At 41.6% G+C, this 26,598-nt stretch overlaps 9 protein-coding genes across 12 annotated transcripts; 6 read left to right on the top strand and 3 right to left on the bottom strand.

Annotated features, from left to right (window-relative positions):
- The first annotated feature begins 818 nt into the window (after positions 1-818).
- LOC110185747 (gastrin/cholecystokinin type B receptor) lies at positions 819-8,101 on the top strand. 2 transcript variants are annotated; one of them, XM_020954744.2, is made up of 5 exons: positions 819-1,373; positions 4,868-5,478; positions 5,536-6,212; positions 6,300-6,553; positions 6,615-8,101. In XM_020954744.2, the coding sequence occupies exons 2-5, from the start codon at positions 5,005-5,007 to the stop codon at positions 6,866-6,868; spliced, it is 1,659 nt and encodes a 552-aa protein (XP_020810403.2). In that variant the 5' UTR covers positions 819-1,373; positions 4,868-5,004; the 3' UTR covers positions 6,869-8,101. The 2 variants fall into 2 exon arrangements, with proteins under 2 accessions (XP_020810403.2, XP_020810404.2); XM_020954745.2 differs by having other exon boundaries at positions 4,865-5,478.
- Positions 8,102-8,117: 16 nt separating this feature from the next.
- LOC110185633 (uncharacterized) lies at positions 8,118-8,898 on the top strand. The gene is made up of 2 exons (XM_020954590.2): positions 8,118-8,603; positions 8,657-8,898. Exons 1-2 carry the CDS (start codon positions 8,527-8,529, stop codon positions 8,814-8,816), a joined length of 237 nt encoding a protein of 78 aa, XP_020810249.2. The 5' UTR covers positions 8,118-8,526; the 3' UTR covers positions 8,817-8,898.
- Positions 8,830-10,789, bottom strand: ND-51 (NADH dehydrogenase (ubiquinone) 51 kDa subunit). Its single transcript, XM_020954588.2, has 4 exons — positions 10,629-10,789; positions 10,055-10,414; positions 9,158-9,992; positions 8,830-9,101 (listed from the first exon to the last, which is right to left on the bottom strand). Exons 1-4 carry the CDS (start codon positions 10,672-10,674, stop codon positions 8,906-8,908), a joined length of 1,437 nt encoding a protein of 478 aa, XP_020810247.1. The 5' UTR covers positions 10,675-10,789; the 3' UTR covers positions 8,830-8,905.
- Positions 10,790-10,942: 153 nt separating this feature from the next.
- Positions 10,943-11,652, top strand: LOC110185853 (E3 ubiquitin-protein ligase PPP1R11). The gene is made up of 2 exons (XM_020954862.2): positions 10,943-11,221; positions 11,282-11,652. Exons 1-2 carry the CDS (start codon positions 11,038-11,040, stop codon positions 11,557-11,559), a joined length of 462 nt encoding a protein of 153 aa, XP_020810521.2. The 5' UTR covers positions 10,943-11,037; the 3' UTR covers positions 11,560-11,652.
- Positions 11,553-14,049, bottom strand: Fbw5 (F-box and WD repeat domain containing 5). Its single transcript, XM_020954859.2, has 3 exons — positions 13,338-14,049; positions 11,828-13,258; positions 11,553-11,770 (listed from the first exon to the last, which is right to left on the bottom strand). The coding sequence occupies exons 1-3, from the start codon at positions 13,779-13,781 to the stop codon at positions 11,687-11,689; spliced, it is 1,959 nt and encodes a 652-aa protein (XP_020810518.2). The 5' UTR covers positions 13,782-14,049; the 3' UTR covers positions 11,553-11,686.
- Positions 14,022-15,672, top strand: LOC110185852 (uncharacterized). The gene is made up of 3 exons (XM_020954860.2): positions 14,022-14,300; positions 14,358-15,233; positions 15,293-15,672. The coding sequence occupies exons 1-3, from the start codon at positions 14,266-14,268 to the stop codon at positions 15,579-15,581; spliced, it is 1,200 nt and encodes a 399-aa protein (XP_020810519.2). The 5' UTR covers positions 14,022-14,265; the 3' UTR covers positions 15,582-15,672.
- A 332-nt stretch (positions 15,673-16,004) lies between these two features.
- On the top strand, positions 16,005-16,860 carry Pfdn1 (prefoldin subunit 1). Its single transcript, XM_020954883.2, has 3 exons — positions 16,005-16,207; positions 16,335-16,477; positions 16,541-16,860. Exons 1-3 carry the CDS (start codon positions 16,178-16,180, stop codon positions 16,746-16,748), a joined length of 381 nt encoding a protein of 126 aa, XP_020810542.1. The 5' UTR covers positions 16,005-16,177; the 3' UTR covers positions 16,749-16,860.
- Positions 16,807-17,710, bottom strand: LOC110185871 (protein-lysine N-methyltransferase CG9154). The gene is made up of 3 exons (XM_020954882.2): positions 17,467-17,710; positions 17,248-17,410; positions 16,807-17,180 (listed from the first exon to the last, which is right to left on the bottom strand). The coding sequence occupies exons 1-3, from the start codon at positions 17,605-17,607 to the stop codon at positions 16,810-16,812; spliced, it is 675 nt and encodes a 224-aa protein (XP_020810541.2). The 5' UTR covers positions 17,608-17,710; the 3' UTR covers positions 16,807-16,809.
- A 175-nt stretch (positions 17,711-17,885) lies between these two features.
- Positions 17,886-21,344, top strand: Kr-h2 (transmembrane protein 33-containing Krueppel homolog 2). 3 transcript variants are annotated; one of them, XM_020954879.2, is made up of 5 exons: positions 17,886-18,043; positions 19,796-20,072; positions 20,136-20,385; positions 20,453-20,586; positions 20,653-21,344. In XM_020954879.2, the coding sequence occupies exons 2-5, from the start codon at positions 19,831-19,833 to the stop codon at positions 20,876-20,878; spliced, it is 852 nt and encodes a 283-aa protein (XP_020810538.1). In that variant the 5' UTR covers positions 17,886-18,043; positions 19,796-19,830; the 3' UTR covers positions 20,879-21,344. The 3 variants fall into 3 exon arrangements, with proteins under 3 accessions (XP_020810538.1, XP_020810539.1, XP_086697156.1); XM_020954880.2 differs by lacking the exon at positions 17,886-18,043 and adding an exon at positions 19,338-19,469; XM_086841030.1 differs by lacking the exon at positions 17,886-18,043 and adding an exon at positions 19,589-19,679.
- The last annotated feature ends 5,254 nt before the right edge of the window (positions 21,345-26,598 follow it).

Raw genomic sequence — 26,598 nt, 5'->3', positions numbered from 1 at the left:
ACTTTAAATAGATTTTTAATAGCAGTAGGAAATAATAATCGTTCGCGTTGTGCCACCCGATACATCATACAAGATATTTTTAAATTTAAAAAATAAACTTAATTTGAACATAAAATAAAAAATTTATAAAACAACACAAAATAAAAAGGTTGAGATTATACATTAATTAATTAATTAATTAATTTAAATTTCTTCATTGAAAATTACAGATTACAAACTATTTCAATGTAGTTAAATTTAATATTAAAAAAAAAAAAAAACTTTGTTACAAAATTAATCGTGATTTATAATCATATCTTACTTTTTAAGCCGGTTAGTTATTTATTTTTCATTTGATCAAATTCGTAGCCTATATGTTATAGATGACTTATTAAAATATCGAAAAAAAATATATTCTGAAATATTTCAAAATTATTAATTAATTAAAGTTTACAACCAATTTCTGACTTGTGGTGGCTTGACTGTTGTCCCAGTCCCCAGCATGGTCGCCCATACTGCCGAGTGAAAGCGAAAGTCCGGAGGCGAAAAGCTCGCTCTCAAAGCTGCTTTCTCTGGTACCGACTTTCCCAACGACTTTTGTCTTCGTACAAGTGTTGCCAGGATATGACCGAAATGATTTTATTTTTAGTAAAAATAAGCTAAAAATAAAATAATATGGCTAAACAAGAAACTACACCCAAATGAGAGAAACCAAGCATAATTATTTTCAATTTAGAGAAAAAATAGAGATAATTACAAATAATATAAGCATTTTTATGGCTAAAATCTAGTTAGTTTCACAAGCTTTTCCACTTTTAAATATGCTAGAAATAAGCAACGCTGGCAACACTGCCTCACATAGTCCTCCCGAGGTCCTGTCGACTTTTCGCCTGGCACAGTCTTCCGCCGTGGTCCTGTCGAGTAATGTGCGCCGCTGAGGAATCACTGCTTCACGCCGCGCCTTGAGTTTCGTTTTACCTTTTTTTCGCCACCCCCACCCCCCTGGACACACTCACACACACTCAAGACACCAGCAGCAGCACGGGCACGGGCACAAACACGGGGGCACACACATTTAACAATATCAACAAAATATATTCCAAGGATGTCGACGGCCAGTATTTTTTAACGCGATTTTACACGACTGCGAACTACAGTTGAAATACAAAATATTTGCTAAATGTGTTTTTGATAAATTACAAAAAAAAAAAAAAAACGACAACCGACAACTGACAACCAACAACGGCAACAACAAAGCAGCCCAGTAAGCACAATAGATCTAACTGTAAATTACAGTGCCTTCGATTGAAACCCCTTGCCAAAAAAGCAACAGCACCGCAACAGCATCAACACGAAGCAACAACTAACGTACATATTTCGCCAAGTGAAACACGGTAGGTTATATTACGTATACGTCGCGATGATGCCTCTGGGTGTGTGTGTGTGTGCTGGTGTGATGTCGCACTAATTGGTATGCAACATTATTTTTGCCTTTGTCATGCCACGCATTTTTATGGTTAGTAATTATGGTGTCGCTTTTTTACATGCCTTTTGCGATGAGCTCCTCTCTGTGTGTGGCTGTGACTGTGCCACTAAGTGTGTGTGTGTGTCCGCCCATTTTCCCGCCCACGCTTTCTTCGCAGTTCCTTCACAGAAGGCGAGAGCGAGCCAGAAACTAATTAGCGAGAGTCCTGCCCCAAAATCCACTCCTCAAAATGGGCTTCGACCATGTCTGGGTGGATGGAGGGAGTAGCATAAAAAATGCAATAAATACCACGTATAATTATTTTTCATCGCGAAGATACAAAGACTTGTTTGCTTGCCATTGTAGCCGTCACGAATGAGCCATGGCCACCACACTCGACCTCTAACCTCCCGTCACCCCATAGTGCGCGTATAAAAGCTGCCGAAATCAATAAAAACAGACAAAAAGCAAACGGGCAAGCAAGCTGAAGCTGAAGCCGAAGCCGAAGCCTGAAGTCAAAGAAAATAGGGAGCAAAGCAGACCGAGCAGAAGCAGATGGTTGTGTATCCTGTGTTTTGGCCAGGAGAGGACACCCGCCCGGCTGCGTGTATCCGTATATCGGACTGTGTGTGCCACATTAACTCACCTGTGGCTGGCACTTTTCATATTAGCAGTACAGCAAACAGCAACAACAATAGAAAATCCTGTCATCATTATTTCCTCTCTCTCTCTCTCTTGTCTCCTGCGTATTCCTGCTTGGCCATTGCTCGCTACTGCGCGAATAAGAAAGGAAAAAACACCTTTCGGCCTGGTTTTGTCACCTCTTGTGCTTGTTGCTGAAGCTTCATCGACTTAAATTAATACATACACATTCTATTTAAAAAAAAATCTCCTGTCAAGGTAACAAAGTGGGCGAAGCAACACCCAACTTCTGATATTAAAATCGGTGTTAGCGAAATTTATTATTATAGCAAGCTTATAATATTTACATTCATGTATAATTAAATTCTATTTACTAACAGAAGAATCAATATAGAAAATCTGTTTGTTTGTCCCTCGACATAAATCTTAAGTACTCTTTAAACTTTTTTACGGGATAAAATTAACTTATTTTAAGGGAATTTACATTGAAAAGTCACTAGGTTTTCGAAAACCCTTGACAGTTTATCACTTGGAGACTTCGTAGGTAGAATAAGAAATTTCTAATATATTACAGAGAATTGAAAATCCGTTAAAATATTTTTCAAAATTTTCTATAGAATATAGAAAAGAACAAAAACAAACAAATAAAATATATAATTTCGTATTTTAAGACATCATTTTAATTAGTTTCGAATCAACAACTAGTTGTGATAAGCTCTTTAAAATAGCTGATTGTATTTCCTATATTCAGTTTACCTGGCGTACGAAAATGAAATGTAAACTCATATAGGTAACTCAACAGGTTATTGGTCTTTAAGACACGATAAAAACAAAGGCATACAAATTACGAATATGTGACAGCATATCTATGTATATTGCCGGTAAGAGTTTGGGATTAGGTAAAAGGAACCCGCTTTTAATGCATGCTAAATTAGGACTAGGCGCCAAAGTGACGAGAGCAACATGTGCACTCACACACTCGCATTATCATGTACATGTGTGTGGCACACACCGTCAGCCACGATTAAATTAACGCAAATTAAGCAGATTAAGCAAACGTCAGTCACATCATCAGCCGCAAACAATGGGCAGGGAAAAAACCACAGCAAAAGGCAAAAGCGTTGACATCGCGCAGACACTGCGCAGGAAAGCGTTCGTTGTTTTGGGGGAGGCTCCAGCCCCTTTGGGTGCCTTCTGCCCTGTCCTTTTGTCTCCCCCACCCGGTCCGCCGCCCTCCGCCAAAGCTGTCCACTCGCAAACAAATCTGATACACAGCAGCACAAAGGTCCTCCCACCCGAAAGGACCTCCCACAAAGCATCCCAGGCCCACGCACACAAGGCGCGCTGTCTGCCATTGCCTCTTATTCATAGATGCAGCCACATAAGAGACCAAGTTGAGTTTTCGCGAAGGTGACTCACTCTCAAGCTGTAGTTCAGTCCTCATAACGTACTTATTTGGTTACTCGAGAACAAAGCAGGGACAAAAATACATATATGTTAATTCTCATGTCCATCTGTTTGTCACAGAGGCTACACAAAAAACAGAACAATAGCATATCCTATAGGGATGTCCTTACTGACAGTATACATTATGTAAGAATTTTGTTAATTCTGTTTTATACACACCTATTTATTCTTACATAATTATCCTTACTTAGATTAAAATTGTTGACTGACTTCTAACCTTATGGTACGATCCAAGGTATCTAGGAAATTAAAATGGAAGCCTTACTTTTAATAAAATAATTTGTTAATGTTTTGTTTAATTTAATTAAAAAAGCTTTGAGAACCAGATATCCATTAGACTGATTTGTAATTAAAACAGGATAGACAGGAAGCTCAAGAACAAGCTAGGTTAAGGTAACGAATTCTTGGCTAGCCTGTTTCAGTTGACAAATTAGTTTAAAAGATACCTGATACTTAGAGTTTTGTGCACTATCTCATATTTACTAGAATGTTATACCAAAACAATAATTTCGATCCACTGAATGTAAGAAATGAAACTATCTGTGCACAAGTTAAACAGTTTCACTCCCAGATCTTAGATCTGCGGCCTCCCATGGACCAAGGAACATGCCTTAATCGACTTGCCTTGTGATGCTGATCAAGAATATATATAATTTTGGAGAGTTTAAGGAGCTTTCTTATATTTGTTGTGTGTAAAGTAAGGTTTATCCACTTTACTGATGGAATTCGCATCTTATTTTGAACCTAACTTGACGGCAGCTATCTTCCATTTGAACTCCAACATAATTATTTACTATACTTTACATCTATTACTATATTTTCCTTTATTACCGAAATTACAATAATATTTGTTTGGTTCCGTTTTCGAAGTGAAGTAGGGCTGCAACAACAAAAGGATACGCTCAATCCTTCAACGAGGTGAACCTTGTGGTTATTTGTCAAGGACGCAAAGTGCAAGGTTGCAGTGCCATTTATTCGGCCCGCACAGATGAATGGGAGGGGAAATGATGGTCAGGGCGGAATTCGAAGGCAGAGGAAAGAGGGCGTAGGGCGGAAGGCGGAAGGAAGAGCAGCACTAATCTCTGAGTGCGCCTTGTTCGCAATCGTCGTACCCTCGTTGCATAAGTGTCAGTGTCAGCGTCCGTGGCCAGAGCGGTGTGCTGGCGTACGTGGGCGTGGGGCACGTGAGTGTACCTGTGGGTGTGCGTGTGTGTGTGTAGGTGGATGGGTGTCCTTGCTGGGAGACAAAAAGACTGATGATGATTGCATTTTGTTGCTTTGCTACTTTTTGTGTCATGCACCACATGGCAGCAGCACCTTTAGTATGAAATGAGGCGAACATACAATCGCATCGCCATCAAAGATCGCACAAATCGCATACGGACCAGGACTAGGCAGAGGTTGCAGGCAGAAGAAGCATCGGAAACGGAGACGGACTCGGGATCGGAAGCATGAATAGCAACAATCTGCAGCAGTGGTGGGAGAACTTTTACCGGCGCCGCCATCACCTGGAAACTAGCCAGGAGCTTGACTCCGGGGAACTGCCCTACTCCCTGTTCGAGCATGCCAATCTGCCAACGGAAAACTCTGTCCCCACGCACGACTATGACTACGGAAACTTCAGCCTGGAGGATCCGTACGATGCCGAGGACTCGGAGCACGCCATCTCCTCCCTGACACTGCTCCTGCTGGCGGTCAGCTACGGCCTAGTTGTCTTCGGCGGCGTCGTTGGAAACTCCACGTTGGTGCTGACCCTCTGCTCGGCCTCGTCGGTGCGTCTGCGCAATCCCCTGCTGTTGGCCGTCTGCATTGCCGACCTCCTGGTCACCGGCATCTCAGCCCCGGTCACGCTCCTCAATCTAGCAATGAATCGTCGCACACAATCCCTGCCGCTGGTGCTTTGCAAGGTCATACATTACATACAGGTGAGTAAATAAATTGAAGAGATGCAACATCTCTAAAAATAATCCATTACCCATCAGGTCATGCCCGTGGCGGCCAGCACCATCTCGTTCTTCATGCTCTCCTTGGACCGTTATGCCACGGTAAAGCACCCTCGGTTGGCGCAGCTGCGTCAGCGTCGATACCTGCACGTCTCGCTGGCTCTGCTCTCCTGGCTGACCTCGGCTGCCATCAGCACACCTTTCCTGTTCGCCTACAAGATCATCGCCAAGTCGGTGGTGGTCCCAGGAGGTGCTGGCAGGGGTGGAAACACCACGCCGAATCCGGTTAGCATCAGCTGCACCTCGGACATAGGAGCCAATGCCATGTTCATGTCCTTCATCATCACCCACACCATTGCCGTGTTCGTGCTGCCGGGTGTGGGCGTGCTGCTTAACCATTATGGAGTGCGACGCAAGCTCTGTGCTCTCTCGCTGACAGCTCGAGCAGCCCATGGAGAGTTGCCGCTACCCATTCCCATCTTGCGTCGCCAGACGCATATGGTGATCGTGACCGGTTGCCCCAACGCCCAGCAGGCGGCCTGTGGAGGTGCCACCACGGGGGACGAAAACTCGAATGGAAATGGAAATGGCACTGGAACAGGGAATATCAGCCCGGGGGATATTCAACTGCACAACCTGCAGCCACGTCAGAATGGGTCCCTTGGCTCGGCCCTCGAACCGGGTTCCTATCGCTCCAGCAATCCCATATCGCCCAGGTGAGTAGAGTTTATATAGGAGAGCAATCCTGCATATTTAAAAAATGTACGATCATTGTTGATTTTCTAAAATTACTTAACCACCAGGGCCATGAGGGAGATTCGAGCCCATTCGCAACGGCAGCGCATCCACCGAGCGGGACGTGGACCGGCCACACCTGGAATTCCGCTGCCGCAGACGTCCACTCTGCGCTCCCGACGGCATCTAGCCAACATGCTCATCGCCTCCGCCGTGATCTTCATTGTTTGCTGGGCGCCGCATGTTTTCTGCATTTTTTACAAGAACTTGGGCTACAAGCAGCACTGCACCAAGACCTCTGTCTACTTCAGCCTGCTCCTGGGTGAGTGTACAGATTTAAGGATACTGCAGCAGAAGCTTGAATCATTTTCTCTTTTTCACAGGCTACTTCTATTCGGCCATCAGTCCGGTGATCTACTGGGCTCTCAACCACAACTCGCTTCGACAATCGCCCTGCGCGCCCATCATCCGTCTGCGGTCCATGCAGAATTTCCTGAGGTCGCGCTTCCGGACGCACACAGCACCGCCACCACCCTCTTCCACCAACGAGGCGGCCCTGGGGGCATTCAACCCCAAGTTAATTAAGCTGACACCGAAACAGTATAGAGCTCAGGCCTCTTCGCATTATCTCTACTAGTGTGATACTAAGCTATACTTGATATACACATACTATATATATACACATATATATAATATATATATATTTTTTACCTATGCCTCCCTCCCTCCCTCCTTACCTCCCTCCCTTCCACTACCGATGAAACACTAACAAACGCTCTGGTTCTACCCAACATAAGGACACTATCTAGATGATTTAAAGGTAACTCAATGGCTAGATAGTATCTACATACATACATAGTGCAGAATACATAATATACAGTACATAGAGCGCGCATAGATTCATAGATGTGTTTACGACTTCTACCCTACAAAACATATACATAGCAGAGTTAGTTGACGCTTATTTACACTACGATGTTGTGCGCCTGAAGCTATGCAATATTAACACAACGGAAACCTGTCGCAACTCTTGCCTAACCTAACCACGAGCAGAAATGGTAAAATAGAAAACTGAAATTTTTTAAAAAACTCTTCTAGTGACTTGTTTAAAAATGTTGTTTAGTATTTTAAGCAGAAAAATATTGTACTATGTTCCTTCTCATAGAAAAGCAATAAGAGAACGCTTTAAGCCAAGTTAAACGAAACAAAACGAATCAAACTAAACTAAACAAAAGCCTAAAACCTTTAAACGATGTAAACCTAAACTCTAATTAACTACGAGTACATACATACATATGTACATAAAACAAGTAAAATACTAACAAAAAAAAATTAACATAAATGTGTGCGAAAACGAAAGTGTTATATAAATAGTCTTATATACCTATTTCTACAACACAATTCTTTATATTGCTAAAAAGAAAAATGTTTAATATTGTTCAGAAAGTCTGAACACCATAGTGCAATTCAATTCTGCAGCAGAAAGCAGAGACCCACGGAAACTTGCGTGTTTCAGATGCGTGAACAACGACCCACACGATCAGACACAAGATCGGGTTTCATTTTCCACCTTCACCGTATACCCTACACTTCTATTTTCTATACTTTTATATACTATACTATATACTATATGCTCCCCAGCGGGCCACTATCTGTTTACAGCTATTGACGACTTGGTTTTTTTCTACAATATATATTCAGAATATTTTCTTTAAAGCCATCTGAAGCAGCAGTTGTTATCGCCTTTAAATTAGTAGCTATACAACTTTAAGCTAACTTTAAAAATAGTCATCGTTTTGTACTTTAACTAAATCTGCATTGAAACAAGAGAGAAACTTTAAAATCTATAAATACATGCTACATACTACAAGTTAATGTTTTATTTACCAAAACTCTACTCGGTTACTAAAACTCCTTGGGAACATCAAATCCGATTCGTTATAAGAAACTTGAAACTTTGCTGTAAAACAGTAAGGGACTTAATAAATTCAAGCTTGACGAAGCTTGTAGGCTAGTGTAGTCTCCAGATTATTAGATATGAATTATAATTGCTGTATCAAGGCGGCATTCTGGCTGGGGTATTCCACAGCCGCTCATAATGGCAAGGAATTGAAACTTTTGTGCATTAATTATTCATAAGGTGATGATCATAAAGCCGTTATTTAAATGACTAAACACATTCCAGGTATTGCATAATATTTGCATGAACAAGTAGAAGCCGGTGTTCTTAACTCCGATAGTCAGTAGCCAGTCAGTCTATAATTGATCGCATTAGCCAACGGTTTACATCTCAACATGGATTTCAGAACTACTTTTTTGATTTTCTTCGCGGCTTTTCTGTTTCTGAGTCTGCAAAGCTGCAATGGCCGGGAGTAAGTTTGATAATAAAGCCAAAAGGTTCTCTCTATATATAGTGTACTTCTAGATATCAGTTTATACCAGCCCGTTGTGTGGAACAACCTGGAGTGGATCGTCAAATTGGTGGGCCTCTGAGTTTGTGCACCTTTCCGCCGTCGTACCAATCGCCCAGTAATGAGGATATTCAGGCCGTAATTAAGCATATAAAAAGCTTAAAATTGGATTAAGGAACATAGGGAATATTGGAGAACTTTACACTTTATATATGCATCCAAGCAGCAATCAATAAAATTAACTATTACATTTGAATTATCAATTAATTGCTGGCGCGCTTCGCCTGCCCCGCATACTGTTGCATACGTTTCTCGATTTCAGGTCGGAAGTGACGGATAAGACCCTGCACTGGCCAGGCGGCACCGTCTCCCAGCGCACAGATGGTGTGTCCCTCGATTTGTTTCGAGATCTCCCACAGCATATCGATCTCAGCGGGTTGCGCGTCTCCCTTGACAAAGCTAAAGCAAAGAAATTATAATTGATTTTTGCATAACATACAATCCCTGATTCTTACCGCGTCATGATCTTGTTCATCCAGCCAATTCCCTCTCGGCAAGGCGTGCACTGTCCACAACTCTCGTGCTTGTAGAACGAAATTAGCCTGGCAATTGCCTTGATTACATCCGTCGACTTGTCCATCACAATGATGGCAGCCGTGCCAAGCGAGGTCTGGGCGGCGATCAAGCCGTCGAAATCCATAATCACATCGTCGCAGACGTTCTTCGGTATGATGGGAGTAGAGGAGCCACCGGGAATGACGCCCAGCAGATTGTCCCAGCCACCGGTAACACCACCGCAGTGGCGTTCGATCAGCTCCTTCAACGGTATGGACATTTCCTCCTCAACGGTGCAGGGCCTATTGACATGGCCCGAAATGTTGAAGAGCTTAGTGCCTGAGTTACGGGTACGGCCAAAGCTAGCAAACCAGGGACCACCGCGACGACAGATGCTTGGGGCCACTGCCACTGTCTCCACATTGGTGACAGTGGTTGGGCAACCGAAAACACCAACGTCAGCGGGGAATGGCGGCTTCAAGCGCGGCTTTCCCTGCTTGCCTTCCAGAGACTCGATTAGGGCTGTCTCTTCGCCACAAATGTAGGCGCCAGCGCCACGATGCATAAACACATCAAAGTCGTATCCAGTTCCGCAAGCATTCTTGCCAATCAAACCAGCCTGGTAGGCCTCAGCGATGGCCAGCTGCATGTTGGACGCCTCGTTATAGAACTCGCCTCGAATGTAAATGTAGGCGGCTTGTGCGCCCATGGCACGGCCGGCGATTAGGCAGCCCTCCACCAGCTTGTGTGGGTCGTGGCGCATGATCTCTCGATCCTTGCAGGTACCAGGCTCACCTAGGGACCGAAAACAATGAATTAATAATAAATTGTTAAAAGGTGCGTTGTTTCTTACTCACCCTCATCGGCGTTGACAACCAAGTACTTGGGGCGACCATCCCCGGGCTTGTTCATGAAGGACCACTTCATGCCACTGGGGAAGCCAGCGCCTCCTCGGCCACGCAGACCAGACGTCTTGATCTCATTGATGATCCAGTCGGGTCCCTTTAGCACAATTTCCTTGGTCTTGTACCAATCTCCGCGCTTCAGGGCGCCCTTCAGTCGCCAGTCGTGACGTCCATAGAGGTTGGTGAAGATTCGATCTTCATCGGCCAGAGGACCGAACTTGGTCTTGGTCTGTGGTGGTGGCGTTCCTGGTGGCGGGGCCTGAGTGCTCTGTAGCCGCTGTAGCTGCAGGCAGCTGGCCGGCACAGCCGCAACTGCAATGCACAAATAAGGCAAGCAAATCAATAAAATGCGCAGAACACTCTGCTATATCTTTGTTTTGCTTTGCGCAAAAATTACATAATTTGGTTGCAAGCAAACCGACTGTTTCACTGAGTTGCAAGTTATTCTAAGAATAGCCACAACACAAAAGTACAAGTTAATGTCACTGTAAAACTTTTAAATATTGATTAAGATTCATTCAATTACCAAATTGCGGTTTAGTTAACAAATTAAATCGCACAAGTGCAGACATTTTCCGAACGACTGACAGCTGAATGTGACGTTAACTGTTGCCAGATCGTCGAGGTATGTGAAGCTCATAATTAATTGGGGCACTCGTGTTCATGAAATTGGAAATAATTTTAGATTTAAAAATACATTTTCTTGTTTCTCATATATGTAGATATATTAAGAAAAATAAATAATTTTTTTTGTTACTATAATTAATTTAAGTTCATAAATTCAAATGAATGCAGTAAAATGGATGAAATTAGTTGAGAGAGGTACCCCAAATATTTTTGCCCCATTAGAGTAGGCGGTGTTGCCAGATAGTTCACTACACAGCTGATCGGAGCAGCAGCACTACATTCATGATATCTTGTTTATATAGTTAAAAATGGCCCAAAAACCGAGTAATGATTCAATTAATGGAACGAGAACCGAAATAGTCGATGAGACGGATGCAAGTGGATCCACTCCCACGCTGCAGCTGCGCTTGGCCCAGCCGCGTGATGAACGCCGGGTGGTCTTTCACGCTGGAATCATTGACAACGAACATCTGAATCGGAAGAAATCCAAATGTAATCTTTGTTTGCTCTCCTGATTCGAGGCGTTGGCTAATCCATATGTATATATTCTAGGTTGCTGCATATACAAAAAACCCTTGGCTTTCGGTGAGAGTTCCTCAGAAGATGACGAAGATTGCGAGCATTGTTTTGGACATCCCGAGAAGCGGAAGAAGAACGTTAAACACAATCATAATCATGACCACGACCATGGAGACGACCGCGACTCTTGCCCAAATTCGAGACTTCCAGACGAGCCATCTACATCTGCCCAATCTATGCAGTCTGAGGAAACCGGACCGCCACCAGCCGAGCCGATTGAAGGGCCAGCAAAACCTACTGGAGATTCGTAAAGCGAACACCATTTAATAAAAATCTTTAACAACACGAAACGAACTAGCGGCGAGCAGTAAAATCTATACACAATAAAGCAATCGGATACGGCAGGCACAGAACTTATGATTTCGGCAATATTCATCCTCAGTTCTTAGGCTTAAGCTCGAGAGACTCGCTGACATTGACAGGTATGTTGTACTCCCTAGCCTTAGATCGGGATCGCCAGACCTGTAAAGGAATTGCCTTTGTTAATGACACCGGTGATATTCATAATTCGTTCTTTACCTTGATTGTGTAGTCATCGCTGGTGGTCACCAGCATCTCAGAGTCGCGCGGATTAAAGGCCACACTGTTTACAACATCAGAATGCTTAAACTTGGCTAAACTTATGCCGTAGTATCGATCCCATAGGTAAGCATGTTGATCCTCGGCGCCACTGGCCACATATTCCTCACAGACATCGAGGAATATGAAGAAGCACTCCGAGCTGGGCGTGTAAGCCTTGTGGGCACGCAGCATGTTGCCTACTCTCTTAAGTGTCATCAAGTCAATGACATGGATGTCGATCTCTTGAGCGATTGGCGGCGGTTCGAGAGGATTAGTGATGACATAGTTCTTGGGCCATGGACGGGTGTTCACGTACAAGTAGCGATGGTCTGGGCTGAGTGCCATGCCGATGATGTGTCCATGCAGATCAATCACCTTGTCCACTTGGTCAAAGCGATCTTTTACAGACTCATAGTCCCACCAATCCGGGTCAGTGCGCGGTGCCTGCTGCTGCTGTTGTTCGGCAGCCCGCTTGGCAGCTATTCTTTCCTTGAGCGTGGGACCGGGATCAAGTTTTTTCGGGAAATACACATTCCCAATGCGCTTGAAACCGATCTGATGCGGTGTGAAGGTCTTTGAGCCCGTGGAAAAGATGAGGTATTTCGGTATGCTGTTTTCCATTTCGTCGTATTCCTCTTGTAAATCCATTGAGTCGTACTCCTCCTCGTCGTCCTCCTCTTCGTTTGCACCATTGACAGAGGCTACGGCATTTCTGTATTCCTCCAGATAGTGAATGGTGGGGTCACCAGGACGCGTCCTTGAACGACGTTCGCTGATGTCTGGCAAGTAGTTCTCTTCCGGTGTTGCGCTTCTTGTGCGGCGCAGGCTGGCTGCATGGGATAAGGGATTCCCACTGGACTCTGGATCATTTCTGGGCGGTGAGTGCTGCGTGGTCCTGCGAGTTTCGTCGGCCTCGTCGGTACACCTGACTAACAACGGATCGTTGCTTTCATCAAGCCAGGGACATCTGGCCACCATGATGGCTCGCACCGAGCTGGCATTTCGATTGTAGAATTTGTACAGTTGACTCATGATCGGGACGTGCTCAGAGTCAATCTCCTGATTGGCCTTGTTGAGCCACAGAACCGACGTGCTAACCAAGTGCGCTAGCCAGTGCAAGTCACCAGAGATCAGATATTGGTCACTGAACCAGGTGCCAAAGATATCGTACGGTCGGTTGACCACCCGGCAGCGCAGATGCGACTCGGTGGCTCCCAGATAAAAGACGGCAATCTCTCCAGAAGTCGATTGTGGCGAACCAAAGTGTACGCCGGAGACCAGGAGCAAGGTGTCGCTCTGGTTAAACTGAGAGTATTGGGAGTACTTCCAACTGAACTGTTTCATGTTGTGCGCATACTTCTCCGTACACGGATGCTGAGAATTCCAGATCTAAAACAGAGCAACAGCGGATTAATGACTTGTCTATATGTACATACATACAATATGTATGTATGTGGAAAGCACGCACTATCGCATAGCCGTCCTTGGAGCAGGTGGCGAACATTTCGCCGTTGTGGGCGAAGCTCACATGCAGCACCTGGTGCGTGTGGCCATGGTGGTTTTCCGCCGTCGATTCCAGTCGCTGGGCCTGGACGAAGGGTATGTGCGTGGACAGACGACGGTACTCCGACCGCCAGCTCTCGGCGCCCGGCTTAAGTGGAACATTGGGTGAGGCTCTGAAGTGCTCCTGGAACTTCTGACGCCACAGCAGGTCGTCGTTGGCAATGCTGTTCCACCGCCGGCAGCAGAGGCTCGCCTGGAGGAGTTCGGGGACGCTTAACTGCTCGAAGATCATGAGAAGCGCTGGCTCTGGCAGAGCCCACCATCCGAACGGATCAACGTCAGCCCTATCCTCCCCCGAGGCTTCATTTTTATCGTTTACCAGGCGAGCCTTCTTAAGAGTCACTTCCATTGGATTTTCGACTTAACGCCCGCTCGGAGTGTCCCTGCAAAGTCTCTGCAATATTTATCAGCTGGCGTCGAATAAGTCGGTGCTGTAACAACCGGTTTCTCCGTCTTATTCTTTGTTTGTTCGAACTTAAAATAACTTTCTCCTTTATTGTTATTGTTTTTCTTTCTCCGTTTTTTGTTTTTGTGAAATCAGCTGTGCCAGCATTAACAGAGGACTGAACAGACAACCAGAGTTGTCTCCCTCCAATACGATTAGTATCAAGGCAACTCTGTCATTTGTGACCATGGAAGGAAAAAACAATTAAACAATTCACCTTCATCTACTAATAAGGCACTCAAATTTGCTCTGACTGACATATAAACAATAGCAAATAAACATAGTGACAATGCTTGACCTTGGTGACACCTGATAAAACAGCTGTTTCATATAAATCAACAGGTGTTACAAAACAAATATATTAACCTACCGTCCCAAAAAATAGAAAATGCCGGGAGGCGTGCGTCCGTTTAGCCACAAACAGTAAGTTCATCCACATTACAAAGATGTGAACTTCTAGAAGAGCTCCATTGCCCACAGTATTTGGCAGCAGCTGGTCCGCCACTGCACCCCTCAGAGCCAGCAGGCAGAAGGCTACAAAAATGGTGTAGTGATTGCATCTGCCGTGCGGACACCCAGCGCTCCCATCCGAGTGGAGGAGCAGCAGCTAGCTGGGATGATAGTCGACGAACTAGCCAAGCGAACCACTGTGCCGCGTAAGGAGTTCACCAAACTGATCTTCAGCTCGTCGTCAAAGAGGCCGGAGCCAGTGTGCAAAGAGCATCTTTCCAATGTGGCCAAGGATTTGGGCTTTAAGTGCGAGACACTTGCACTGCAAGACGACATTTGCTCCATTAGTGGTCTCCAGATGACGATAGACTCCCTTCAATCCGGAAACAACCAAGTGATCATTACTGGGGATACCCGGCGTCAGGTGGTGCAGCCAGAGCACGGAGTTCTGGCAAACGAACTGATGTCCGTGCGACACCTTGGAATTTCCAAACGATTGGCTGGGACAAATCAGGCTCTCTTGGAGCCGGCACCCACATTAGGAGGTGCCGCTCTCGCCTGGACCACCCAAGAGGCGGCACAACGTCTGCAACTACAACCACTCGCATTGTTGCGAGAGTTTTGGGTAAAAAAGGATGACAAACAGGTAATGTACCGCTTGAATGAAAACAATCCGATCACTCCCAGCGAGGTCTACACCTGGAACGTGGTCACGGGAACCGAAAAAGGAATAACGGAGAGTATGATCGGTGACCTGTACCCCAAACGCCTGTGCACGCATGACTTTAAGCAGGTCACTGCCAGTCACCTACTAACGCATTTGGTCCACTCACTGCCCAGCGGCGAACTGGGATGCGCGTTCATTGGTGGAGCTGATGGCTCCATGATCATGTTTCTCGAAAAACTGTACGTTTTCTTGCAACCTTTCTTGACTCTTTTGATTTTCTGAATTTTATGTTTTTCAGAGCGCCCAAAATAGCCCAGGATGACGGTCGGCCTTTGCTCACCCTTTACACGCGCGATCCCTGTCCCCTGTGCGACGAGCTAGTCCATCGGCTGGAGCAGGAATTCGATGGCCGGTACCGGTTGGAAAAAGTTTACATCGACCGAAAGGAGAACGTTCGTTTCCTAAGGCTCTTTCGGGATGACATTCCGGTTGTGTTCCTAAACGGGCAATTCCTCTGCATGCACCAACTAAACGAGGAGGCGTTACGAGAACGCCTACAGACCCTGCCGGCCAAATGTTGTGTTTAGTATATGCAACTTCTGTCATTGATTCTAGATTTTAAAAGAACTGTTACCTATATATGTATGTATATTAAATGCATTTAAATGCAGGTATAAATTGTGATTTTTTATATACTTTGAAGAGATTTAGTAAAGTCCAACGGCTTTCTTTCTAATTTGCATTTTAGGCTATTTATTATAGTATTATTGTTTCTAAGAAACGACTTTTTGTTATAATTTGAAATGCTCGCGATCAAATATGAATAAACGTCTACCAAAGGTTTTTGAAAATATGTCTACACTACAAATCGATTTTATAATCTCTAAATAAACTAAATTTATCCAAATTGCAAGGCTATGAAAAAAGTCTTATTTATTTTTCAATTGTAAAATAAAAACCGCTTTATCGAACTCTCATCACTCCGCGGCAGTGGACAAGGTGTGAACGCTGTCATCGATTGTTCGATTATTCTATTTATCGATACTATCGCTATGAGTCGTCCCAGCTCCTCATCACATTGAAGTAAAAAAAAACAGTGCAGGTGTTAACGATTCTATTAAATTCTTACTGAATATATTGAACTTAGCCCTATTTATCTGTGAAGTAACAATTATCAAAGAAAATGGCACAAATGGACATGGAACTGAAGAAGGTAAGCGGGGGGGAGAGCCGGCTTTCTGTGTTTGCTGTCGGCGTGCAGCGCGTGCTTGCCTCGCCTTGCCTTGCCAAGGGTCTTTCCTTTCTCATAGCCATCTGGTTTTCCTTTGGACAATCTACAGGCTTTCACCGAAATGCAGATCAACAAACTGGAGACCACGAAGAAGATCAACATGATAGACATGAAGTGTGACATGGTAAAAACTGGCAAACACAAGTACCAGCTGACGGAAAAGGGTACCAGCAGTCTGTCCGACGATACGAGGTGACTCAATGCCTAAAAACCCACAATTGATTCCATATTCACATTGTATTCCTTTTGCAACAGGGTATATCAATCCGTGGGACGCATGTTTCTGCTGACCGATGTTCAGAACATGCGCGAGGATCTGAAAGCCAAGCAGGACAAGTGCGACAAGGCAATCGAACTGCTCGAAAAGAAAAAGGAATTTCTGCAAAAATCTCTGAAGGATCAGGAAGACGGTCTGCGGGAGTTAGTCCAGCAGCGTAAAGAGGCCGACGTCGGTGCGAAATAAAAGCTTCCATCCTGGCATTTAATCCACTCCTCACCACAGCCCACAAAAGAATGCAATGTGCTTATTTATTTTCAATATAATTGTCCAAATTGAAGTTGGCATAACTAACAAATTCGTTGCCCAGATTCCGCTCGTGCTCCGGCCGGAAGTTGCACTTGTGAACCGGTAGGCAGGTAATTAACCATGGCTCCACTACCTCGCCGGAGCAGAAGATCAGCTTGGATTTACTTGGATCGCGTTGGAGTTTGGTGATTATCTGCGACATTTTGGTAATGCATTCCTGGGACAAAAAGGGCGGGTCGGCCACTATAAGGTCGTACTGTTTGTGGTGTTCCTTTAGATAGTCTGGATTGTTATCTATGCAGTTGAAGTCGTAATATACGAAATCAGTGCCGTAAGCCCCGAACCGCTGATCGAACTCGAAGATGTTGACTAAGAAGACAGGAGAATTGCAGGAGATTGATTATCAAAGCTTCAAATATAAGTGGATATGTGTTACCCTGATCATGGATATCTTTGATGTCCTTATAAAGAGATGGACAGGAAAGGAGAGCTATGTTGAAGTTGTCCCTCGAGTCAGGATTTTGTTCCTCCAGAAGCTTTTTCACGACGTCCCGCACGGTATGCTTGGTTTGCGTGCTGTACCAGAACTGGCTGAGTTGCTGCAGTAGTCGCAAATCAGTACTGAGCTTTAGAATATCAATAGTTTTCCTCTTGCCCAATCTTCCTCGAAGTGTGCATCTTTGCCGGTCTTGTTGACAATCCGATCCTTTTCCTCAGCCTCGCGGTTTGAACGCTCCGCTAGGAATTCGTTAAGTATGGCCAATGTGTCGGCGGGCAGACTAGTTTCGTCTTCCATTCTACGATTTAATTAATACGTTTAAGTATTTCAATAAAAATTAAGCTAAAATGTGCGTTTTGATTTAGGGATGATAACTCATTGATTGCCACATATCGATGACAAAAATTTGGCTGTCGCGTTTTACACTAAAGTTAAGTTTATTAAATATAATAACAGTAAGAAGAGACATGAACAGGATATTCAGGTTTTGAGACCTTAATCCTGGAACTGAAAATGAAATAATTGAACAATGCTGAGGGAGTTCCCTCAATTAACAACCATCTAGTGAATTCGATGGTGAACTAGTACGTTTCTATCGAGCCAGTTCACTCTATCGAGAAAAGTACCATCTCTATCGTACGCACGAAGAGTTAATTTACGTGTAGCAGTTTTTTTTATTAATTAATAACTGAGTATTGAAATAGACACACACGGGTCTGCCCAAGTCATAAAGGTAAGTTGACAATAACGTTAACGAAATTAAATAAAAATACAGCCATCTGCAAGAACTGAGCTAAGTGAAAACCCACGTTTGGAATATATTGGAGAAGAGGTGGTGGAATATCTTACCTGGGCCAGAGCTCTGCCCCATCCGTTGTAGTCCCAGATCTCAGATAAAAATGTGCTAGGGACAGCCAGCAGTGAATAGATTGTCCAATTTTTGAGGTCAGATATGCGGGTATCCCCATTCCCCCACGTTGCAATGGCGGGGAGCAGGAGCAACAATTTCGAGAAGCCCGTAGTTAACTTTAACCCAATCATTGAAGGGCCATGCACTTTGAGCGCGCTAACCATTTTGCTGTGTCACCACGATCTGGGATTATCATTAAAAGTTTAGCCATTTTGCTGCTATTGGCTGGCCTGCGTTCGCCCCCAGACCTTTGCGTTCCACCTGCTGCTGCTGTGTATGTCTGACGTGTTCCTATTTCTTCCCAATTGACCGGCCATGTGACGTCATGTAAAGAATATCATCACATATCACAAAATTTTCAAATGCCCGAACTGCGTTCGGAGGGCAATTATCCACCTTGTCAGGTGTAAGTAGCTTAGCTAAGGCTGACCCACCTTGGTCGAAGGACCCCCGGTCATGCATATTCAAATCGATATACCCCACCCCCTCGTCCTGCATTTTAAATGACAACTAATGACCACGAGCTTATCACTTAATAATTTCCCAAGTACACGTACACGTACATACACTGAAGTGACCGCTGCGCCGTCGCTGTGTGTGGTTTGGCCAACTCCCACTCCCAATCCCTCTCCCTCCCCAGACACACCTGCGGCTTCCACCTGTATGTGTTAGCTCTTCAGACGAATAGACCGAAAATTTCGTAACACGCGCGCATTGTGGTTAGTTTATTAGTTAGCTCTTTTGCAAGTGCATTGAAATCTTTGCGGTGGGTTATAAACTCGCTGGTATAGAAATAAGTATTATTGCGGAACAATCCCCTTGTTAAAGGTTAACTAAAAAGCACATAAGCAGTTAAGATCACTTATTGCCGTTTTCCCTTCTGTCATAACGATTTCTTTTTTTCTCTGACATTGTATGCAAAGCTCTCCACCTGTGTAATTGTGGCCAAAACATAATCTTGTACATTAAAACGCCTCGGCACACGCCTCCCGTTCCGTTGAGCGTGCGCGCGTCGCTTGCAACTTTCCATTTGACTGGTTTAACAGCTGAGACAGCTGGAGTTTTAATTTGGCCTAAAACGCCGGACTCCTCAAAGGCCCTAAAAAAACTCTCTTTAAGAGTATCTTTCAGTTATTTTATAGAACTTAAAAGTTTTAGTTACTTTACGGAATCTGACAGTTTCAGTTACTTTACGGACTTTCCCAGTTCCACTTTTGCAGAATTCAATTCAGCACAGAACGCAGAAAAGGTGAAATATTTTTAGTGGGGCCAATTTCTAGCCCTCACACACAAGTTAGATAAGGTCGCGGTTACTTCTAGCTTCGGGTTCGGCTTATCATTGCCCTCGCATTGCCTCGATAAGAGCAGAAATTTCTGATGCGATAAGACCAAAGGAAAAAAAAAGTAGCCAAGTAACAGTTTTCATTTGTCATTTTTCCTTTGCACTTCTCAGAGTACTGTATGTTTTTCTTTTTCTTTTTATTTTGATCCCAGAGCTCCTTGAGGAAATATGATATTACAAATAACCTGGCATTAGAGTCGATCATACATTATAAATTATTTATTTTATTTCAGAACTGACCCACAACATCGAGCTACATACATACATCATGAGCACAGCAACCGACCAACAGCCTCCGCGCTCTGACAATGCAGATAACAGCTCCGAGAGCTCCTCACAACAACAACAGCAGCAGCAACAGGATGCCCCGCCGCAGCAGTCATCACAAACACAAAATGGAGCGGCCAAGCTTTTGCAGCATTTCCAAACGAACCGCATTGACTCGGGACTGTGGGCCCTGCGCCTGGTGGCCATCTTCTTTACCATCAGTTATGTACTGCCCATCTTTACGTGAGTTTTTATTTATTTTTGTTCATTTATAATTTACATAAACTAAGAAATTACTATTCACAGTGCACAACAGAGTTCGTTTAGCAAGGTTTTGCTGGCCAATGCGGCTATCTCAGCGCTACGCTTGCACCAGCGAGTACCAGCCTTCTCGTTTAGTCGCGAATTTCTTGCCCGATTGTTTGCCGAAGACTCGTGTCATTACATGATGTACTCGCTGATCTTCTTCAACATCAGGCCTTCACTGCTGGTGCTCATACCAGTGCTGCTCTACTCAGTGCTGCATGCCTCCAGCTACTCGCTCAAGCTTCTTGATGTAAGTTTTCAATGAATAATATTTATATGAATTTTTTTCCTAATAAAATTTGTATTTAAATCTCTAGCTGATTGGCCAGAATTCGTGGTGGGGAGCCCGTTTCATCATTTCGATTGTGGAGTTCCAGGCGGCAAATATCCTGAAGGCCACTGCATTCTGCGAAATCTTCATTATGCCTTATGCCATTGTGCTGACATTTATGTAAGTCAATTTGAGTGATTTACTGGATTTTTAGATAATTAATTAATTGTTCTATTACAACTTTAGGAGTCACGCTGGCTTAATGACACCAATTATCTACTATCATTACCTGGTGATGCGCTATAGCTCGCGACGCAATCCCTATCCGCGCACCGCCTTCTCCGAGCTGCGCATCGCCTTTGAGGCGCTGGCCGCCCGCTCGCCGCCACCTGTGGGCAAGATAATTCGTGGAGGAATTGGATTTATTAATCGCCTGGCGCCGCAGCCACAGCCGGCACCAGCGCAGCAGTAATAGAAGGATTGAGACCAACAACACCAACCAACCAACCAACAACAACAATCAACAATGTCATCAGAATAACTTGATTGGTTATACTTTTTATTTGTTTAGTCCCTTGCCGTATCAAGCAAAGGCAGTTTTCAGTTAGTTTTTCCCATAAAAAAATGTTTTGGCATTTTAGTTTAAATTATAACTATTGTAATTACTGTAATTCCTGAGTATCATTATTCCTTTTTTGGATCATACATACACACATACACATTATATGTTTGCCGCACACCAAGTGTGTTTTGAAGGATCAAAGCGTCGCGTATTATTATCATTAATCTCAGACAAAATTATTTAATTAAACTGATTACACATATGACCGAAGGAGGTGATAATAGTAATGATGATTTACGTATATTTTTTATGAATGTGTAAATGTTACTAAGGAAACAAAAAGACAGTGAACTTAATAAATGAAATCCTAAAAGAAGGTGGCAAGTTTTATTTTATTCTTAATATTAAATGTGATTTCTAAAACCTTTGCAGGGAATTATAATTTTAATCAGTGCAACAGCTGAGTCGATTTCGCCGTGTCCGAAAAAAAAATAAATTTCCGACATTTATTCAAAAAATTTTAAGGGGTTACATCGTTAAAATTGTCAAAATTTTATTAAAATTTTAGGTTTTTAATTTATAAAAAGTAGTATGCAGATTTGTTAGGCCAATAATAGATAGAGCAGAAAAGCTTTCCAAATTGAGATTAATTGATTTTTGTCTTAGTTATTATTGAATTTACATTCCAACTTACGATCCTATGGGTAACTGCGAACATGGGGTTCTTGAAGTTAATCTTATTTCTCTTTTATGTTACTTTAAAATCGTATTCCTTATAGGCAAACCAACAAATATATTCACATGATTTCAAACAAACATTAAAATTAAATGCACCTATTATTTTTAACAAACTAAACCTTTGATTTGATTAATTTTTGTCTAGAACACAAAATTAAGTCAATCAAAAAAAGGACAGCATACAATATATGCCAGATGATATATACTAAACATATAAAGGTTTTTATTAATGTACTCTAATTATTTGACTACAAGGCAAATTTCTTATTAATGCAATACTGTAGTTGTCTTAGCAGATATTTTTATAAAGTAAACCACTAATATAGTATTTTTTATAGGTAATAATTATAATAAATAACATTTATATTTTACAGTCTCAGGAAATCTTAATAATTTATCTCGATGGTTCGTTCATTATTATTATATATATATATATATTATATATTATATTTATTATTATTAACAAACCATCCACTTAAATTAAAGAGAATGCCTAACACCCATCTTAGAACTTTTTGAGTAAATTTTATATTCCATGAAAGTTATATTTAATTCAAAGATTTACTATATTTATAATGGCTTTGCAGATAAAAAGCAATCAAATAATTTTTATTTTAGTCTTTAATTTTTAAGATTTTGAAGTAATTGCTATTTTTGATTCGAGTTTATAATGCCATTTCCCTTCATATTTTATATTTATGCATTTGAACAGATTCATACTTCTTTATTTTTAAATATTCCAGATTGAGTAAAAAATCTGCTTTTACATCAGCAATAAATTTCCTAATTTCTTGAACACTTTGCACATTAAATTAAAACAATAAGAAATAAGAAAAGTTATAACAAGTTCGATTTAAAGCTTTTTATGTGCTTTTAACAAAAGGAAAGTCGCCAGAAAGTATGAAATGTTTTTTATTATTGAATTCTTGAGTTGCTATTTTATAATTGGGCTAATTGTATATTTATTACTTTGTAAGATTTACGATACAAGCAGTAAATATAAAATATTTATTATCCCAAACTATATTTTCCTAATGATCTTTGCAGTTTAATTTATTTGCAGAAAAATGTATATAAATTTATTTACCTAGAATAGTATATTATTAAATTTAATGGGAACATAATCTTAGAGTAATTCATAGATACTTTTTATATATTTCAGGATGATTTCTCTACTTTTACTTACCACGTACACACGTGGTTTGCAAATAATGATAATTAATTATTTTCTAAATACTTATACTATTTACCATTTTCTTGAAAAACTTTTCCTTATTATGAAAATAAGAGTATTTTTCCTGTTTGTATTTACTACCCTCAAAACCCCGAACTCTCGTCCTGGGCGCAATTCTGTGGAAGGAAAGCAAGGGCAAAAGCTTGGCTTTACAAACTTCCTCAAGTTCAATGAACTTCCTTTGCAGCGCCAACAAATTGATTGGGGGAGAAGGAGGTGAGACTCATTTTCGTTCGCAGGGAGGCAAAGTCTTTGGGGGTTGAGACTTTTCCTCAGGAAAAGCAAGGAAGGAGGAGGAAGTCCGTCCGTCCAACAGCATAGTCAGTGAGCCAGTTTATGGCACGGAATGGTGTCTGTGTCGATGGCAACGTCTGCGCGTTGTAATCATCATGGGGTTCCTGAACTTTAGCCCATAGCTAGGATTTTTTTTCTAGTTCTAGGATTTTTAGAGGAAGAAATTAAAATTTCCCCTTGACCGTTGTTCTCTGTTCTGTATTAGATCTAATCCTGATGGGTGTTTTCCAAATTACTTTGTTGACATATGGTTATATTCAATATAATATAATAAACATTTTGAATATATTACTTTGGGTGTTCTTCATAAGGTTTATGGTAAGATACATTTTATGTATAATTTATTATCACCTAGTTTCTAGTTTTTCAATTCAAACTTATAAAATCAATTTCTTTAGAATATTTCTATATTCTAAAATCAATCGAGCTCACATAATATAATAAAGTAAAACCCAATTGGAATATATATTTATTTAAAAAACCAACTCCAAAACCTTAAAACTTTATATACATAACTTCATGATCTCTTTTAAAAATTGTATAAAGTTTATCTTAATAACACTAGGTAATTTTGAAAAAAGCTTTAAAATCTCAAAACTTCATTTTAACATAATATGATCTCTAATTGTACTTGGAAAATGATTCCTAATGAAAGTATATACACATATTTTTAGAATACAACTTTAAAATCTTAAAACTACATTACAACATATAAGTAGCTGTCTTAGGATCGTTTTAAAAACATAATTTTAGTCAAATAAAATTGTAAAAACTTATATGTATATAATTTTTTTGTATGTTAATGATCCTTTATCGAACACTTCTTAATTTATTTTAAACGTATGCAACCCACAAAATTAAAATCAATCCCAGCCATAGAGTCACAAATCTTCATAATTAAGTTGATGTTGTAAACACATTTAATTCACCCAATAAATTTAAATTTCAATTGTTATATGGTGATGTCTCCTTAGTGGCGGATATGGTATACACAGGCATATATATGGGTCAAGCCAGCCCGAAATCGAATCCCATAGTCTATCCCCCCCTTTAGAAATGGGAGAAATTGAAAGTGGGAAAAAACCTTAGCAATCCTCCTCCGCCTGAGACACGCATAAAATGTGAGCATAAAGCCAGAGTGCTGATTATGCATTTCCACCCTCGCCAAATGACATCATGACACAGGCCCCAACCACAGGCCCACATAGGAACACCCAAAAAACAGTTGCACATGCTGTTGTAATGGAAAAGCGGAGAATTCATTTAGATACCGAAAGCGAAAGCATGAAAGCACTGCTGAAAATAAGCCATAGGCCTTTGGGGTTGTCCACCAGCAGTCGTAAGCGCTCTCCGGCGGTAGAGGTCTTTGAACTCTTCACCGAATGTTGTACTGAAAATGGGTCACGACTCGAGCGTTTTCCAAATCCAAAAATTTCCCCCTTAGTCACTCACTCTGCGTTCCGGAGAATATAAAAATCAAAGGGAACCTGGAACGGGAACTGAGTTCTTCTCGAAGCAATTTCAAGTGCATTGCGTAGTCGCTTGGCGATTGCGCAGCTCAAAAAAAAAAACAGCTGATAAGGGGGTATTTATGCGTCTTCGTCTTTTGGATGATAGCAGCAGAAAGGTGGATGATTTTTTGGCACTGGGTGTGTCTGTCCAGAGAGTTTGATTTCAACAGATAAGACGGGATTTTTTGTGATTAATATCAATTAAGGGAAGATTTTAATTAACTAACTGTAGGGTTTTTAGGCCTTTAAAAGTCTAAAAACTTATATTTTGTATAACAAATAAGTAGTGAATGCCATAATATAATTTAATATACTATAATATAATAAAATATAGAATAATAAGTTATAGAAGACTGATAAGATAATGTTCTTTTTGTAATATAGTAGTAAGCTAATTAATTTAATTTGGATAAATAAAGAAAATCGGCTTGGCTTAAATCGACTTGCCTGAAGATGTTGAAAAGAAACATATAAATATATAAATTATATGAAGTACTAAAGGCTGACAAAGCAGCATTTTAATAACATAAAATATAAAAGAATGTACATATTATAATTATAATTCCAACAACATTTCAAAACTTCCCAAAGCTTTAGCTTTTGAAAGTATTCAAGATCCGGGTGCTCATGCTCAAGAATATATATAGTTTATGGGGTCGGAATCGCGTCTCTTCTCTCTATTCTGTCTATTGCTATAAAAGTATAAAAATGGAAAAATCTATCACAAGTTCTTGAACTTCTCTCCAACTTTTCTTGTTCAGTTCGAAACAATAGAAGCCATCCGGCGAAAATTTCCCTCCTCTCAAACCTAAAGTTATGTTTGAGTTTCTTCAAACCAATATTTTTCCTTCTCTCAAACACAGAGTTCTATTTGAGTGTCATTAAACCAAAATTTCCCTCCTATCAAACACACAGTTCTGTTTGATAGGGAAATTTGTTTCGGTAAATGTTTGAGTGGAAAGAGTTCTTATTTTCTATAAAATTTCACTCAAACTCAATCTGTGTTTGAGAGCAGGGAAATTGTTGGACAATTTCAAAGTTAAGTGGATAAGGAATTTCCACTCAGATTTTTGAGAATTTCCCTTCCAATTAGACTTCATATGGGCATGACATAACCGGCTGTGAGTGTGTTTGGAAATAAATACACCAAGTGTAGGTACTTTTGAGTGAGTGTATAGCTTTCCTTCTTGTGTTTTGCTCTCTGGACAGTGACCCTTGTCGTCTAACGGTATCCATAGTATTAGGTAAGTGGTTCTTTGTGCATTTCCCTCTCATTCACTCCCCCATATTCATATACTGGAAATGGATATGATCTGGTTTTTTAATTCTACCCGCAGGTCAGCTTTTTTCGAGTATTCTTCAATTTGGGGGGCGAGTTTGTCGCTTTTGTAAATGGAGTGAGTATTCATAGGAGCCATGTTTTGATCATTAGATTGTTTTTTTTATTCTATTTCGACTGTGCTTTTTGTTTGGTGTAATATTTTGGGGGAGGTACTTGAGAGATAAAGTGATTGGGATTAGCTATACTCTTACTCGACGGGCATAAATCTATGTTCAAGTGCCCATTGAAGACTTTAAACTTTATTCGTGAATGCATAAAATAGCTTTTCCAAGAAGGTGCAGAGGGAATCTTATGGAAATGAATTTCATTATTGCTATCAAGGAGCTCCTTAATCTTCCAATCGGAGCTACAGAAGTCGTTGTGGAAGGGAAATCGGTTGGTGTCTGATGGCATTCTACAAAATATGGTTTATACAAAAATTTAAACAAATTAACCAGATCATTAATGCACAAAACCCTGCCAATCCTTTGCATGAACATGCCTAGAAATAAAATGAATAATTTAATGTTGT

This window comes from Drosophila serrata, unplaced genomic scaffold, assembly GCF_035046125.1.
Source record: "Drosophila serrata isolate PLE 108 unplaced genomic scaffold, ASM3504612v1 contig_100, whole genome shotgun sequence".
NCBI lineage: Eukaryota > Metazoa > Arthropoda > Insecta > Diptera > Drosophilidae > Drosophila > Drosophila serrata.
Note: the sequence above shows the minus strand (reverse complement) of the source record. Positions and strands in the feature narration are given on the sequence as shown.

Excerpts from the sequence above, each read along its gene's own strand:
- LOC110185633 (XM_020954590.2), top strand. The coding sequence starts at position 8,527 with ATGGATTTCAGAACTACTTTTTTGATTTTCTTCGCGGCTTTTCTGTTT. Across the intron at positions 8,604-8,656 it reads CAAAGCTGCAATGGCCGGGA|ATATCAGTTTATACCAGCCC; the intron begins GTAAGTTTGATA and ends GTGTACTTCTAG.
- Pfdn1 (XM_020954883.2), top strand. The coding sequence starts at position 16,178 with ATGGCACAAATGGACATGGAACTGAAGAAG. Across the intron at positions 16,208-16,334 it reads TGGACATGGAACTGAAGAAG|GCTTTCACCGAAATGCAGAT; the intron begins GTAAGCGGGGGG and ends GACAATCTACAG. Across the intron at positions 16,478-16,540 it reads AGTCTGTCCGACGATACGAG|GGTATATCAATCCGTGGGAC; the intron begins GTGACTCAATGC and ends CTTTTGCAACAG.
- LOC110185853 (XM_020954862.2), top strand. The coding sequence starts at position 11,038 with ATGGCCCAAAAACCGAGTAATGATTCAATTAATGGAACGAGAACCGAA. Across the intron at positions 11,222-11,281 it reads GAATCGGAAGAAATCCAAAT|GTTGCTGCATATACAAAAAA; the intron begins GTAATCTTTGTT and ends TATATATTCTAG.
- Kr-h2 (XM_020954879.2), top strand. The coding sequence starts at position 19,831 with ATGAGCACAGCAACCGACCAACAGCCTCCGCGCTCTGACAATGCAGAT. Across the intron at positions 20,386-20,452 it reads ACTCGCTCAAGCTTCTTGAT|CTGATTGGCCAGAATTCGTG; the intron begins GTAAGTTTTCAA and ends TTAAATCTCTAG. Across the intron at positions 20,587-20,652 it reads GCCATTGTGCTGACATTTAT|GAGTCACGCTGGCTTAATGA; the intron begins GTAAGTCAATTT and ends TTACAACTTTAG.
- Fbw5 (XM_020954859.2), bottom strand. The coding sequence starts at position 13,781 with ATGGAAGTGACTCTTAAGAAGGCTCGCCTGGTAAACGATAAAAATGAA. Across the intron at positions 13,259-13,337 it reads CCAAGGACGGCTATGCGATA|ATCTGGAATTCTCAGCATCC; the intron begins GTGCGTGCTTTC and ends GCTCTGTTTTAG. Across the intron at positions 11,771-11,827 it reads GCGATGACTACACAATCAAG|GTCTGGCGATCCCGATCTAA; the intron begins GTAAAGAACGAA and ends ATTCCTTTACAG.
- LOC110185871 (XM_020954882.2), bottom strand. The coding sequence starts at position 17,607 with ATGGAAGACGAAACTAGTCTGCCCGCCGACACATTGGCCATACTTAAC. Across the intron at positions 17,411-17,466 it reads CACACTTCGAGGAAGATTGG|CAACTCAGCCAGTTCTGGTA; the intron begins GCAAGAGGAAAA and ends CGACTACTGCAG. Across the intron at positions 17,181-17,247 it reads CAAAGATATCCATGATCAGG|TCAACATCTTCGAGTTCGAT; the intron begins GTAACACATATC and ends CTGTCTTCTTAG.
- ND-51 (XM_020954588.2), bottom strand. The coding sequence starts at position 10,674 with ATGTCTGCACTTGTGCGATTTAATTTGTTAACTAAACCGCAATTTG. Across the intron at positions 9,993-10,054 it reads GGTTGTCAACGCCGATGAGG|GTGAGCCTGGTACCTGCAAG; the intron begins GTGAGTAAGAAA and ends TTCGGTCCCTAG. Across the intron at positions 9,102-9,157 it reads ATGAACAAGATCATGACGCG|CTTTGTCAAGGGAGACGCGC; the intron begins GTAAGAATCAGG and ends TCTTTGCTTTAG.
- LOC110185747 (XM_020954744.2), top strand. The coding sequence starts at position 5,005 with ATGAATAGCAACAATCTGCAGCAGTGGTGGGAGAACTTTTACCGGCGC. Across the intron at positions 6,213-6,299 it reads AGCAATCCCATATCGCCCAG|GGCCATGAGGGAGATTCGAG; the intron begins GTGAGTAGAGTT and ends CTTAACCACCAG. Across the intron at positions 6,554-6,614 it reads CTACTTCAGCCTGCTCCTGG|GCTACTTCTATTCGGCCATC; the intron begins GTGAGTGTACAG and ends TCTTTTTCACAG.
- LOC110185852 (XM_020954860.2), top strand. The coding sequence starts at position 14,266 with ATGCCGGGAGGCGTGCGTCCGTTTAGCCACAAACA. Across the intron at positions 14,301-14,357 it reads CGTCCGTTTAGCCACAAACA|TATTTGGCAGCAGCTGGTCC; the intron begins GTAAGTTCATCC and ends CATTGCCCACAG. Across the intron at positions 15,234-15,292 it reads ATCATGTTTCTCGAAAAACT|AGCGCCCAAAATAGCCCAGG; the intron begins GTACGTTTTCTT and ends TATGTTTTTCAG.